The sequence below is a fragment of the Mastigoproctus giganteus genome, chromosome 1 (assembly GCF_048544385.1).
Source record: "Mastigoproctus giganteus isolate SK-2022 chromosome 1, ASM4854438v1, whole genome shotgun sequence".
Lineage (NCBI taxonomy): Eukaryota > Metazoa > Arthropoda > Arachnida > Uropygi > Thelyphonidae > Mastigoproctus > Mastigoproctus giganteus.
Genome location: NC_143575.1, coordinates 27,046,981 through 27,063,802, shown reverse-complemented (window position 1 = coordinate 27,063,802; position 16,822 = coordinate 27,046,981). Strand labels below are relative to the sequence as shown.

Here is a 16,822-nt window from a genome sequence, read left to right as displayed (position 1 = left end):
TGAACCAGAAAGCCAACTCTACCTTCACTTCTTTCACTGTTTCCATTGGTGTACAGCAGATTTCCACTTGATAAAATTATAAGTGATTCATTTCTTCTTCTTGTTTCAGCCAAACCGATTGATATTCCAATTCACATTTTTTAATTCCTTTTCCAGCTCTAATATCCTGCCTTCACCGATGGGCGACCTTACGTTGTAACAGGCCAAGTTCAATTTCCGTGCATGGCAGCCTGGTCGTACCCAGAGATTCTTAGTACCCTCTGCTTCCATTCTGATCCTCTCGCCGCCATAAGAGGGGAAGTGAAAATCCCCAGGGGCTCACATCTGGTGAGTATGGGCTTGGCCCACCCAGGGTTCTGAGCTGGATATCATCATTCTTCTGTTTCTTGGTGATCTCCTTCTACTTTTGTGTGTCTGTCTCTCTCTCTCTCAGGGTAACTCGGGAATTTTTTTTTTTTTGGCTGGTGCAGCATAAGCCTCAGGCTTCCTTGCACCACATAGCTAATAATAATAATAATAAATAATAATAAAAAAGTCAGTGGGGACTGAGGGCCATTTGTTTCATTGTGCTGGGGGATTTGGTCTTTTCCTCTTCATGCTGACCAGGCGTCTTGAATAGAGAACCACTCTACACGTTCGTTGCCACCTGGGTGACGTAACAGGGCTTACCATCAAGAAGGTGTGCATGAGTGAATTTTAGGGAGGCAGGCCAACCGGAATTCTCCTAAATCTTCTGAAATAGAAAGATATTGGGTCCATCAGTGTTTTAGACTGAGTGTCTGACAATACACAGAATACTTGTTCCCCTCTAAGCCCCCTTAATTTAATATATGATATTTAAAAAAATCAGTTCAATCTTTATACTGAATGCCCCTTCATGTTCTGTAATTTGTAATATGTAAATATTACAAATATTAAAATTACAATTACAAAATTAAAACTACAAATATTAAAAATATCATTACAACATTACAAAATATTATAACACATTTTTATTTTCTTTTATTAATTAATAATTAATAAAAGAAAATAAAAATATGTTATAACATTCACTTGACATTTTATTAGTTTTATGCCAAAAAAGGTATCTGGATTATTTTTTTCCCATTTTTTTCTAACACAGACCATGAATAAAACTACTATAAAGTTACCCTATTCTAGCACATAAATATACTAGTTATTAGAACTTTTCACTATCTGAGTACAAGATAAAGAATTTACTGTATTTCATTTACAATTTTTGAAACTAGAATAAGGGAGGTGAGATGGCAGGGCAAAATTGAAAAGAGGGTGTATGCACAAAAAGGTTAATAATTAACAAAAACAGGAAATGAAATCATGCAGACCATCCCATTTGGTATCATCATAATGCAAAACAACACAAGGCAGAAGCTCCACTGGAGAGGAGACAATTGCTTAGCTAAGCAAAAGACACAATACAGAACAAGTACAGACATTTTTTTAGCAAAAATGAAATGCCTTTAAAATGCGTTTTCACACAATTTGTGACAAACTATGAATACTGAAACTTACAAATAACACCAGGTAAGTACAATTACCTAATAATTAAAAATTTCATAACAAAGTCAAAATTTAATTAAATAATTAAAACAAAATTGAGTTGTTTTAAATATACCATGTTGTCAATCAAAACTGACAACATGGTATATTTAAAACAGTATAGCATAAGCAGTAACAAAGTATAGGACTGCAGAACACTATATTCGTATATGGTTATGCATGTTAACAATAATTTTATACAATGTAATTTAACTATTTTAATAGGAATGCAGAATGCTAGAATGGAAATGTAAGGAATTCTAAGTAAAAAATGTTGCTCATCATAACCTTAAAAGAAAACTTGTGCTACAGGAGGAGAGAAGAAAGGTCAAAGATTTGCTCTGGTGGTTAAACACAGTTTAGGTAATTTTTAGGTGGTGAAAGTCATTAGCCATATAATCTTCCATGGTGTCAACGAGATTAGATTAAGTTACTCTTCTGTGGTTTGTGAATGCTACACTTTAATTCCTGCTTACATCAGTATTGAGCTGGGTTATCACCTCCAGGATACTAGTTATCCACAGTATTTTTTGAACTTGCACACAGGTGATATATACTATCCTGGACTTTCCAAATTCTAATATAGGCAAAATCCTGGAATGAAGTTGCAATTTGCACCTTCATGCTAGGACACTAACACAAAATTACAAGCAGAGGATATGGCTGTTGCAAAACTACTGAATTTTTATTAAAATCTGCCACACCAAACTCACAAATGGGTATAACCTCCATACACAAGCGAATGCCGCCCCTCAGTGTTACCAGGCAATACTAGGTGGTAGATGCCTCTCATCAACTGGTGCAATACCACCACTTTGCTTATTGGAGGCTTGAAGTGGTGGAACCTATGTTTAGTCACCATAGCTAAGTTCCGGTCAACCCTTCCCCATGTCTTCCATCATACAGTATGACTGATGCCTTTTGAGGTTATCATGAATATCATGGCGAGATCCAATCTTCTTTACATTTCGAGGGTACAGTTCTAAAATGGTGTCCGCAAGCCAACTGCTAGTTAGTACACCAGACCAAACCTATCGGTAACTCTTTAGGAGGCTTCCGGATCAACTAGTGTATAATCTTGCTACCTCTACTCTGCCAGATAGTGACTGGAGGGAGTCCGAGTAGTGTGTATACGGGGGGCATTGTCGCGGCCACATTATGTCAAGGATCTGGGTATATTCTTACCATGTGTACGCCATATCCAAAAATTTCATTACTTCATATAGCATATCTCTCTTTTTTTAACCATTGAATACACCATGAATTGTCAAATTAACAGAGTAAGCTCATCTACAAAAAGATCTAAACCTCCCAAACACATACTAGTTCATTTCACAACTATATGTGGCCTCAATTCTAATCTCAACAATGTCTATTTCCACTTGCAGTCTGACAAACCCCATGTACTTTTTTTCTGACAGAATCTCAGTTATCAGTTGATTCAACTACTGCTCATCTGAGTTGCCCAAATTATTCGCTGTATGATTCCTTTTGCCTCAAAGATGGTATTGTGCACATGTCCATTTCAATATTCCCTGTTAGAGACTTGGTAATTTGGAATCTCCTCTTTTTGATCTTCTCTGGCTTAAAATCTCTCTACCTCATTGTGTCAAATTCATCTGTTGTCTCTACCATTCTCCTAATTCCGCTAATCACTTGGAGCTCTTTGACTTCCTCTCTTTGCAACTTGGCTTTCTTCAGTCCAACTTTCCTAACAGTGAGGTAATTTTCCTTGGTGATTTTAATGTTCACAACTCCAGCTGGCCTCCGTTTTCTAGTCACACTGACCCAGCTGTTAAAGATACTGAGGCTTTTGGAATTTCTAATGACCTTCCGCAGATTGTCCATTTACCTACAAGAATACTGGACAATCCCAACCATACAGCCAACATGCTTGAACTTTTTCACACAAACAACCCTTCTAAGTACACAGTCGAAATGAGTGATCTTTTAGGTACCTCAGATCACAACTTGGTGATTGTCTCTTCTCCAATGGAGCCGCGCCTCCGTAGCCAGGTGGGAAGGGGCAGTAGTGCATAGCACACGTTTCTGGATTACACCGGGGTTCGAGCCCGTCACCCAAATACGGAGGATGCGGAAGGGTCAGGGAATGACCACCGCAAATCCAGGAGCAATATGGCCTTAGTTGCTAATGCTCCTAAAAAAAAACCAAATAATAAAAAAAAATAAATAACCAGTGGAGCCTTTATCTCATGGCTATTCCCAACCTTGTATTGTTTGGCATTACAAGAATGCAAAATGGATCCCATTTTGCAAGATTTCTTTTCCTTCGTTGGATTACTGTTTCAAAACTTCTGATGTCAACATTTCCCCATATCGTGTCAGTGAAATTATTCTTGTAGAAATGGAATCCTTTATTCCACACTCCACTTTAAAATCTCGTCCTTTATCTAAACTGTGGTTTTCCAATAAATGTGCTAAGGCTCTTCAAGAGAAGAATGTTGCATATCGTAATTCGCTTGTTTCCAATTCTTCAGTTTCATTTTCTGCCTACACCAAAGCTTGCAACAATTGTAAAGCAGTTATTAATTAGTCCAAACTAGATTTTGAACAGGCTAAGAGAAGAAAACTTGCTTCTTGCCATAATAGTAGCCAAGCATTCTGGTCTCTTGCCCACAACTTTTGCGCATCTCTGCTCCCACCTCTGTCAAAACCAGATGGTTCTGTTGTCACTTCAGCCAAGGTTAAAGCGGACCTGCTAGCATCCCATTTTTCTTCCAACTCACGTATTAATGATCTTGGTAAAACACCTCCCACCATTCCCAACACGCTCCATTCAATGCCTCCTGTGGTCTTCCGTCAAAAGGATCTTAGAAGGATTTTGACAAATCGTGATGCTAAGAAAGCTCCAGGTCCCGATGGTATTTCTCCACTTGTTCTCAAAACCTGTGCTCCTGAACTTACTCCTATTCTTTGCCGCCTTTTTTCACTTTCTTATTCCAAAGGTGTTTTTCCTTCTGCTTGGAAATTTGCTCATATCCAGCCAGTTCCTAAAAAGGATGACAAGTCCCTCCCATCCAATTATCGTCTCATTGCAATTACTTCTACTCTTGCTAAATAATGGAGAAATTAATTAACTGCCAACTCTTTAACTACCAAGAAACCTTCTGTCTGATCAACGATTGCCTGTATGGATTCTGTCAGTGTCAATCCACTGGTGATAATCTGGCTTATGTTACCCATATATGGACAAATTCAATGGAAAAGTTTGGTGAAACACAAGCAGTTGCTCTTGACATCTCAAAGGCTTTCATTCGTGTTTGGCATAAAGGTCTTCTAAACAAGCTTCCATCTTATGATTTGCCAACTGTCTTTTGTAATTGGTTATCCAGTTTTCTCTCTGATCGCTCACTGAGGGTAATGGTAGATGGCTCTCTGTCTTCTAACTTTTCCACTAATGCTGGTGTCCCCCAAGGTTCAGATTTTTCCCCACTCTTTTCCTCTTGTATATTAATGACCTTCTTCCATTGACTGGAAATCCTATCCATAGTTTTGCCGATGATAGCACATTGCAATCCACTTTCCATTTTGAGAAACCTTGATCTGCTCAATCAGCTTCAACTTCTCGAATATCCGCTACCAATTCCTTAAATGCCGATCTCCAGGTAATTCTCCAGTGCGGCAAAGACAATTTAGTTGATTTCAACCCTTCTAAAACTCAGTCTTCTCTAATATCTTGCAAAAAAGATTCTTCTGCTCCTATACTTATCTTTGGTGACACTCCGATTTCTAGGAAAAATGATATATCTCTTTTGGGGATTACCCTGACTTCTAATCTCTCTTGGCACAAGCAAATTACAAATATTGCTTCCTCTGCATCTCAAAAACTTGGTTTTCTCTTTCACTCTCAGCGTTACTTTTCTTCCAAACAGCTGTTCACTCTGTACAAATTGCAAATACACCCTACCATGGAATATTGTTCCCACATCTGGGGCGGTGCCCCCAGAACCTCTCTCAGGCTTCTAGATTCTATTCAGAAGAGGGCAGTTATGTTAATTAATGACTCCTCTCTAACAGTGTCTCTCCACTCTGTCTCATAGACGTACTGTTTCTGCTCCATGCCTTTTCTACAGATACTTCCATGGGCACTTTTCTTCTAAATTGGCTTCTATAATTCCCGCTCTCTCTTTCTAAACAGTCTGAACATGTGCTGCCACCAGCTAACATCCATTTACTGTCCAGCTTCAAACTCACAGAACCAACTTTTCATCTTCCTCATTTATTCATTCAACTGCTGTTTTCTGGAACAACCTTCCTTCACACGTATTTCCTGAAAATTAGTCTACAGAAGTTCAAGTCTAATGTCAACAAATATCTTCTGTTGTCTTCTCAACCTCCAAACCAAGCATAGTACTAAGTACTATAGGTTCTAATACCTCTCATGTTTGGGGTTTTCATAAAAAATTCAACTCCATTTCTTTTGAATTCCAAATAGCAACCTTATCTATCATCATTGGAAGAATATCTACTGATGACAGTTAAGGCTGTGGCTAAACAACAAAACTCATAACCCATATTACTTTCTGAAATAATATCAACCTTATATATTTGCAGTTAATCAATTAACTTTAATTGAATAGGCACTTTAATTAATAAGTTTCATTACTTCCTTTAACTTTTGAAGCTATTATGAAGTTTCTAATAAGTACAGGAATACCTTGCATAGCGCGGTTTCGAACAGCGTGGGTTTCGCTATAGCACGGTTAACAAATTGAAAAAAAAATTAACTGCGTTACGCACCAATACATTTGATATATATATATGTATGTATGTATGTATGTATGTATTATAATGCCAGCACATAGGCCAATGCATTATGGATTCAAGACCATTCTGACCGGCAGAATTACTTAACAAGTACAGGTCACTGTTGAACAAAAGCCGAGAATTAGGATTGAATTTGAAAGTGTCTGCAATTCTGCCCAGACACGATAGGAGGGAGTATATGATGAGAGCCTTGCCGATCAATTCGGCCCTGGAAAGATTGTGCAAGGATCAAGGGGTAGAATTTTTTTCAGCCTGGACTGTACTTGTTAACAGGAGAGATTGCTTCTACAGGGATGGGATATACTTAAATAGAAAGGGTGCAAGAATATTTGCTGATGCTATCGAGGCAGTGTTAGGTGGGTCGGAAAACTGCTAGCTTAGGGGGAGACAAAGACCAATAGATTGACAGTAGCCACTGGCAGAGGTGAAAGAGATTCTTGCACTGCTTCTATTAGAATGAGCAGAAGCCTGAAAAACAAGATGCATGATATTTCAGAGACTGCTGGGAGCCACTGCGGTACAAGTAAACACATGGGTTGTGTTAGGGTAGCTAAGAATAGAAACAGGTGCAGGTATACTTGCGTGTACACCAATGCTAGGAGTTTAGTAAATAAATTTGATGAATTTGAGGTATTGCTCAAAACATCAAAGGCAGATATTGTTGGGATATCAGAGACGTGGTGTCACACAGATATAAGGGATGCAGAACTGCAATTTGGGGAGTACAACGTCTACAGAAAGGATAGACAGGATAGGAAGGGGGGAGGGGTTATGCTATTAGTTAAGAAACACATAAAAACCAAGGAAGTGAAGCCAGTCGCCATCGCCGGACAGTGCAGTGTTGAGTCAGTTTGGTGTGACATAAGCATTGGGAGATCAAAATTGAGAGTAGGAGTGTGCTATAGGCCTAATGACTCTGATGAGTATAATAAGGAACTGTACAGGGAAATAGAGTGGGCCAGTAAATCAGAGAGTCTTATAATGGGAGATTTTAATTTCCCAGATATTGACTGGAATTTGGGGGCTGGTTACTCACACACTAGCAGGGCTTTTGTGGATTTATTGGATGATTGTTTTCTACATCAGCATGTTCGGGAGGCAACTAGAGGGAGGAATACTCTTGATTTGATTATCAGCAGTGATTCTTCATGCATTAAGAATCTGCAGATAAATGAACCACTAGGTGGCAGTGATCACAGTGTGCTGAAGTGGGATTTACTCAAAGAGGTAACTACCATTAGGGGTAAAGGGAAGGGTTATTGCTTCCGTAAAGGCGACTGCGATGGACTGAGACAGTATTTAAATTCTATACAGTGGGACCAACTGATGATGTTACCAACAGCAAATTCAAAATGGGAAGCATTCAAAGAACTTATCTTGGAAGCTACTAGGCTTTACATACCAACTAAGAAATATTGCTCAAGGTTTAGGCCAAAATGGATGTCAGATGAACTAATGAGGCATATGGCAGAGAAGAAAAATGCATGGGATACTTACAAATTAACACATGACACAGAAGCCTATGATAGATACAAGTTGATATGCAACCAAGTTACAAAGGAGGTTAGGCAGGCGAAGGCAGATTACGAGAAATCCTTGGCAAGGGATGCAAAGAAAAACAGCAAAGAGTTCTTTACTTATGTAAACTCTAGAAGGAAGGGGATGAATCAGATTGGTCCACTTGATATTGATGGGTCAACTGTTGATGATCCTGCTCAGGTAGCTAACAAACTAAATGAATATTTTGCATCGACATTCACACATGAGGAGTTATTCAGCAAGGGGAATGCCAGAGGTGTATTCAACTCTAACAGTAAGCTACAGAATCTTGAAATAACTGGGAGTAAAGTGGAGGAGAAACTGTTGAAGATAAACACAAGAAAGGCACCCGGTGTGGATGGGATCTTTCCAGTTATATTAAAGGAGGCAGCAAAGGAAGTAAGCAAACCCTTAGCCATAATTATGAGAGCTTCCTTGGACTCGGGGGAGGTACCCATAGACTGGAAATGTGCAAATGTGACCCCAATTCACAAAGGAGGATCAAAGGCATTATAGACCTGTGAGCTTAACTTCTGTTCCAGGAAAATTAATGGAGGCACTGGTTAAAGAAGCACTGCAGGATCATTTAGACAAGACTTCAGTTATAGCTCAGGCACAGCATGGTTTTGTTAAGGGGAAGTCTTGCCTGACCAACTTGATTGGATACTATGATGCAGTCACAAAAGAACTGGATGCAGGGATCTGATATTATATACTTGGATCTTAGAAAGGCTTTTGATACTGTTGCACATGGAAGACTGCTACACAAATTGGAGCAGTGTGACATTGGAGGCAAATTGCTGCTATGGATAAAGGGGTGGTTGAGGGGGAGAAGACAGAGAGTGGTAATCAATGGACACTGCTCATCATGGACTAATGTTATTAGTGGAGTCCCTCAGGGCTCAGTGTTGGGTCCATTATTGTTTTCTGTATTTATAAATGATATTGATGATGGTATATCAAGCTTAATGTCCAAGTTTGCAGATGATACAAAGGTTGGCAGGGTTGTCAAGGACACTACTGACACTATGCTGCTGCAACCGGATCTGGAAAGGTTGAGCAGATGGGCTGAGAGGTGGCAAATGAAGTTTAACATTGACAAATGTAAAGTACTACACATGGGAAACAGCAACCCCAGAGCAACGTATCAACTCTGTGGTACTACACTGACAGTGGCAGAGAATGAAAGGGACTTGGGGGTGGTTGTGCAGGCAGATATGAAGTTCTCTGAACAGTGCAGACGGGCTGCAAGAGTAGCTCATGGAGTATTGTCAATGATATACAGGAATTTTTCCAGCAGGGATAAGGAGGTGATTATTCCATTGTATAAGGCAATGGTCAGGCCATACCTAGAGTACTGTATACAGGTCTGGAGGCCTCATTTCAAGAAGGATGTAGAGCTGCTGGAACGAGTACAGAGAAGGGCAACAAGATTAGTGAATGGAACAAAGGGGTGCTCTTACGAAGAAAGGCTTAAGTTTTGCAAATTACAGTGTCTGGAGACTAGGCACCAGCGAGGTGATCTGATAGAGGTGTATAAAGCCTTGAATGGTTTAAGCATGCTCAATGCTGATGGGATTCTTCCTCTAGCTCAGAAAAATCACCTGAGAGGGCATAAATTCAAATTGAGGAAAGACAGATGTAGGATAGACATGCGGAAATTTGCCTTTAGCCAGCGGGTGGTTGGTTGGTGGAACAGACTTCCATCCCTTGTGGTGGAGGTTGATAGCCTAAATAAGTTTAAGGCTCAGCTGGACAGGTATTTTGAACGAACAGAGGGGTGAAGTGGATGTGGGTGTTTTTTTTTTTTTTTTATTTGGCTGATGCTGCATAAGCTTGCTTTCTTGCATCAAATGCCTCTACTAATGCTAATGCTAATGTTGTCGATACTCCCATTATATACGGCCCCTGCTAGAATTCATACATTAGTAAGCATTCTAGATTCCGAGTGTTGAGGTCGTTGATTGTGCGGAAGCTGTACAAATATTTTTTGCTGTGTATTTTTATTAAAGATTACTTTTTAAAAACGTTACACCTTTATACGCAAATATGAGTGGAAAGAAGAAATGTAATGGCGCTGAGTGTTCTTCTAGATCTAAACATCGAACGAGGTATGAAAGTAAGGCAGACGTTGCAAAATGACATTTGATGTTATAAAGAGATGTATGCAGATAAAAAGAAGGAAAAACTGTGCAAACTAAGCTGATCAGTTATTTCTCAAAATAAAAATACAGTACAGTCAGTCCTCGTATAGCATGATAGTTGTGTTCCTAGAAACCCTCGTGCAATATAAACAACAGGCCCTATGGGGAAAATAAGGTTAGGTGCCAACCACCCAAGATTGAACACACATTTGTAACCAAAACATTACCAAACACAATAAATTTTATTACGACTATTACATAATAAAATATTGCTAATGCTTTTGCTTCTATTGTAAGCAAACTTGTTTTTTGTTTGATTTTCTATCCGAACAGATGACAGCTGTTCCTTCTCTTCCAATTCTTTGTGTCTTAATCTAATGGATTTTAATTACACTTTGAGTTGTTCTTGATATGAAAGTTTTTATTTTCTCTGCATTCTTTGTAATTCTCGGCATTGCCTCATTTAGGCCTGTAGCACGTGCAATATCACATGGTCTTTCATTTCGCTCAAAGTGTTTCACAATTTCATATTTTTTTCTCTATCGACAGAGGCGGACTGGCCATAAGCCTTACCAGGGAAACCGTGGTGGGTTGGAGGCCAGTGTGATTTTGGCCATAACCGCTAGTATGAGGCCACTACAAATTTTCCCGGGTAAGAATTTTTGACCCAGTCCATCTCTGTTTATCAATATTGCTTTTCTTTTTCTCTCTGAATCTGTAGTGTCTTCACCAGGACGCTTCCTTTTCACACCTTTTAAGTATTTTACTCATTTTTAGGGAATAAAGCACAATTACAAAATGAGGAGGCACGCTTGATACACATAAACAAAGCTGTGAGCATGTAGCAACTAAATAAACAACACTGTAAAGGCAAAGACAACTCTATTAACACCTCACTAACTCACATTTTACTAAAGCACATTTCTGGGGGGTTACTGCCATAAAACAATAAAAACAATTTCCAGTTGCGTTCCTGCTAGTGGAATCTATTATAAACTGGTAGTAAACTCGATCTAATTGCATTTACGATAATACCAATAGATGGAAATTTTACGTTATTATGGTGAAATGTGTTTGCCCTTCACTGATATAAAAAACAAATACATTTTTAGAATCTTCTCTTCATTCCTATCGTGTTGCTTTCAGTTGTGGTGATACCGCGTTCGACTGCCATTTCTTGTAAACACAAAGGCATACATACTGCAATAAAAATCATTTCTACTGGTATCAATACTGTACTTACTAGTATTTTTCATTTTTATCATTTTAGTTTCTTTTCTTGCAAGAACTTACAGTAATTTATAGTAAACAAACCCCTTATATTTTTGCAACTCGACCCATATAATCAATTTTTCGGAACGCATTACATTAAAATATATACTAATAATACCTTGATCAGTGCGGTATTTTTTTGGCACGAATTAACCGCACTATGTGAGGTATTCCTGTAATTGAATAAAGAGAATTTTAAATTCATAAAGACATTGAAATACATTGGCGAAGGTAAAGAAATCCAACATGAGAACCATGGGAAACGTTTAGCGGCCAAACGCATTTCTCGGTACTGCAGTTTCTACCTGTATTCTCGGTAAACAAATGGTGCATGTTATCAATAATGGCAGTAGAAGTCGATAACATTGTATTGATTAGTTTTTTCTCATTATTTAAAGCAGATTATTGGAGTTGATGAGTATAATGCCTTCACGGCTGAAATTTACTTACAGGTACACCCTCCAGACTGTCTTATTGTTAGAGTGTTTATCCCCCCCTTCCAGCTGTTTTAACCCGATAGGAAAACAACTTATACTGCAACTACCGATAACACGCACTAATTGTAAAAGTAGTTTTCATATTGGATTAAAACAGTGGGAAGGAGGTATAAACACCCTAAGCTGAGGCAGCGTGGAGAGTGTACCCATAAGTAAATTTCAGCCTACTCATCAGCCTACGATAATCTGCTTTTAATAATAATAAAAAAACTAATCAATACATCGTTATCAACTTATACTGCCACTACTGATAACACACATCAACTATTTACCGAGAATGCAGGGAGAAGCTGCGGTACCGAGAAACGCTTTTGACCAGTAAAAGTTTCCCATTGTTCTCATGTTGGCTTTCTTTACCTTAGCCAATACATTTTGTAAAAGAGCTCAAATACCTCATCAGTGTAGCCCATATGCATGCCACAGTCTAACATAATGTTCTTTCCACCAACTGTTAACAAAATACAACTCCGTCCCACATCTGAAAAAGACAAAAATTAAAACAGAAGTATCAAATATATATGAAACTGCACATTAAGTTATTGGCAGTTGCATGAGGGGTCACTTTGAGACCCCAATTTTTTATTTTGGCTATTCTGTTCTGACTTCACTTGAAACCACTGTTTAAACTCAAGTAAAGCACTTTTAAGTAATTTTTTGCCAGTTTCACAATTAAAAATTCAAGAATTCTCTGTTGAATAAGGTGAATATTTGCTACAAAGTGGGAAATATCTTGTATATAATTTCATGTGACTGCCAGCACTACAAGAAATGTAAAATTTACTGCTGTTGGTACTCAAGGTTTAAAATTTAAAGGAAAAAGAATATTTGGTATTACCCAAATGGTATGTTATTCTGGGTTTACTGCTCCAAATGGTATGTTATTCAAGGATTACTGTTACCAAATGCAGCATTTTCATCAATGTTAAACACCATTTGCCACTTATCAATCCACCCACTCAGCTAACCTAGCTCTTCTTGAAGTAGCATGCCCTGACTGTCATTACCATTATGTCCACCTTTGCATCATCAGCAAATTTAGACAATCTTGAATTCCCAAATACATATCATAAATTAATATTAAAAACAATAAGGGACCCAATACTGTCTGAATTTAGAAGGTTATTTTCAAAATTATCTTTATTTATCTGTTATCTGTATATTATCAATGAGTGAGGTACCTGTGGTACCTCACTCATTGCATTAGTCCACGAAGAGCAGTGAGCATTTATAACCACTCTATCTACCACTAAACCATCCCTTTCCATAGTATAACTTGCACCTAATGTTACATTGCTCAAATTTATATAACAATTGTACCATGTGGTAACATTATCAAAGGCTTTACTGAAATCTAAATATACCAAGTCAAAATTACTCTTTGCATTTAATTCCTACAATGAGGTCGTCATGTAGGAATTAAATGCAAAAAATAATTTTTGTATTTAATGACAGGTAATTTTACATTTAAAGAGTAATTTTTGCACTTAATGCATTAACTCTTGCATTTAATGATTTCATTATTATGGCTAATGGTTTAACTACCTTTTTTGCAGTTGCTTTTAATACAGTGGATTCCGGTTATTTGGGCCACCGGTTAATCGGGGCAGCCGTTTATTTGGGGCAAATCTTAAAAAACAGAAACCAAACGAGATAATAGCCAGGGTTTACTTCGCTTAATTGGGACAGCATGCCGTTTAATCGGGGCAGGAGACTGCAGCACTGGAGATTACCCTACGATTGTCTCCGATGGTACCACGTGGTTCGGTCGAAATTCTGGAGGTCACAACCACAAAGCAATAAAAACAATTAGCAGTCACCTGGACTTTTCTGTTAGTTGAAATCTGTCATAAACAGACAGTAAACTCGATCTTACTGAATTTGCGATAATACCAACAGCTGGAATTCTGTGGGTCATTATGGTGAAATGTGTTTACACTTCCATGAAATCTTCAATCATATAAAAAAATTAATTTTCAGATCTTCTCTTCATTCCTATTTTTAAAGCTTTGTAACTCGTTACTCTGTTCTCACTTGCGCGTATCGTGTTACTTGCAATTTGTGTGCCGTGTTCTTTTGTTATTGATTGCTTATCTTTTTACTGTTTTAAATTTTAACCCCCAACTCACAAATGTCAGTGAACAAAAATGTCAACTAGTTCGTATGTACATATTACAGTACGTATTAATTATTCCGATTATCACGTATATTCTTCCGATTTTCATGTATCATTTAATTTTTTAATTGGTAAGGTAATAAAGGGTAAATTTGTGCTTAATATATCTTTGCTTTTATAGCCTGTGGATAATATTCCTCCTATTTTCGCTAATTACAATTGCTGTTTAATAGAATTAAAATTCAATTCACAAACGTGATCACAATGACCGGCGTTTACTGCACATCGTATAGTGAATGGTACTTTACTATTTTGAGTTAAAAAAAATTACTATATTAGGGTTACCCATAAATGATTACATTAACCCGTATTCGTGTCTGTAAATTGCGAGTGTTCTCTGGTCGATTTGCCTGTTTTGCTGGACAAAAAAAAACCTCAGTTTCTGAGGGAAAAAACCTTGCTATCTATGCCTGGGACCGACTAACTCAGCTACGGAGTGAAAAAAGCCCACTAAAGTTCCTCGCATTGTCGACGGGATTCGAACCCGGGCCTTTTCCACCCGGTGTGGGGAGGACGGTGACGATACCATTGTGCTACCCACGCAGACAATTTGATTGCAGTGAACCAATTGTAAAGGGGGGGGGGGGTACATTGTATTTTTAACTATTTACATGAAACTTCGGATAATTGGGGCAGCCGCTTAATCGGGCCAAAATGCACTAGTCCCGATGTGTCCCAGATAACCGGAATGGACTGTATAATTAGATAGATTCCATCAGCCTTGGATGCTTTGTTCGTGTTTAGCTGCAGCAATTTCCCTTGCACTTTCCTTTCAGTTATTATAAAATCATTTAATTTCAATCAGTATTAGTATGTTAACTCTGTCTAAAAATATCCTCACATATGAATACAGATGCAAAATATTTATTCATCCTATACAGCATTATCAATAGTTATGCTATTCATATCCAGTGGGGTGAGACAGGAACTTTGCAGAAACCCATAACAGTAGATACGGAAATCCAGAATGTAAATACAAGGTTAATCTTTCAGCAATGAAATAAAATGAAATAAACCCACAATTTGAAGCAACAAGTGAAAGGACTTTTGAAGTGTTCTTCAAAGCAAACTAGCATCTATCTATATTTACGTTATTTTCAAAATTATCTATATTCAATCTGTTATCTATATTTAGGTTATTTTCAAAATTATCTATATTCATCTGTTATCTATATTTAGCAAGTCATTTTCAACATTATTCAGATAATTAGTAAAATGTTTTTGACTTCATTCAAAAATCAGATAATACAGTATTAGATATCACTTATATATTACATTAGGCTAAGCAGGAATAGCATTCTCACAAATAAAGCTGGCACTGAGAATTTAGCTAGACAGCCTTCCACTGACATCTGTTCTAGAATGTTTCATTTCTTTTTGCAATTTTGAAATACAGAGCTATAAATGCATACCAGAGTATCGGCTACAGTGGCATTCCAGCCATGCTGGATCCAGAAATTTGGAGGACCCGTCCAACATTTTTCTATGGAGCAACTCTAAAAATTAATATATATATAATATATATATATATTTTTTTTTTTTTAATTAAAAGTTTTTGCTTGCAACTCCTGATAGACCTTCCTGTTTGCATATTATTCAACTTGAAATTTACAAAATACAGTGGATTTCGGATATCTGGGCAACTGGTTAATTGGGGCAGCCATTTAATTTATTTGGGACAAATCTTAAAGAACAGAACCTAATCGAGAAAATAGCCAGGGTTTTCTTTGCTTAATTGGGACAACATGCCGTGTAATTGGGGCAGGAGACTACAGCACTCGACTTACCCCATGATTGTCTCCAACCAGACAACGTGGTCTGGTCAGATTTCTGGAGGTAAAAACCATAAAAACAATTTGCAGTTTCCCGTTTATTGGGTTTTTCTGTTAGCATAGTCTATTATAAACGGGTAGTAAACTCAATCTTATTGCATTTGGGATAATACCGTTAACTGAAACTCTGTGGGTTTTTACATTATTATAGTGAAATGTGTTTCCATTTCACTGAAATCTTCAATCATATTTCCCCCCCCCCTCGCTTTTTCCCATTTTTATACATGATGTTAGTGTTTTTGGCATGAAATTTTTTTTATGGCCGGATGCCCTTCCTGAAGCCAACCCTCACCCTTTACCCGAGCTGGGGATATGCGGTGGTCATTCCCTGACCTTCTTCATCCTCCGTATTTGGTGGTCACGGGCTCGAACCCCAGTCTAATCAAGAAGCACGTGCTACGCACTGCTGCTCCTGCCCACCTGGCTACGGAGGCACCGAAATCTTCAATCATATAAAAAGCATAAATAAATTTTCAGAATCTTCTCCCCATTCCTATTTTTAAGCTTCTTAAACTTTTTACTCCGTATCTCACTTGTGCATATCGTGTTAGTTGCAATTTACACATGCCATGTTCTTTGTTATTATTGCTTATCTTTTTTATTATTTTAAATTTTACAATCCAAAAAAAAAATTGTCAGTGAACAGAAATATCAATTACTTAGTATGTACATATTACAGTATTAATTAAGCTATGTACGTAAACGTAAATGTCAATTTATTTTTATTTTGCTAACCTGTGGAAAATATTCTTCCGATTTTCATGTATCATTTAATTTTTAAATTGGTAAAGTAATAAAGTGTAAATTTGTGCTTAATACATCTTTACTTTTATAGTCCGTAGTTAATATTCCTCTTATTTTTGCTTGATAGAATTGCCATTTAACAGAATTAAAATTCAATTCACAAACATGATCACAATGACCAGCGCTTACTACATATTGCATAGTAAACTGTATTTTATTATAGAGTCCATCATAACACGGTTTGATCATACAGTGAATGAATCGTAAAGCTTG

The 16,822-nt window shown here is 37.6% G+C and overlaps 1 protein-coding gene across 1 annotated transcript in view; it reads right to left on the bottom strand.

Annotated features, from left to right (window-relative positions):
- The window catches only part of IntS11 (integrator complex subunit 11), a 171,534-nt gene that overhangs the window by 134,792 nt on the left and 19,920 nt on the right, over positions 1–16,822 (bottom strand). Inside the window, exon 3 of the mRNA XM_090379336.1 lies at positions 12,193–12,278. Within this exon, the coding sequence (XP_090235462.1) occupies positions 12,193–12,278 (86 nt within the window). The remainder of the gene's footprint in view (positions 1–12,192; positions 12,279–16,822) is intronic.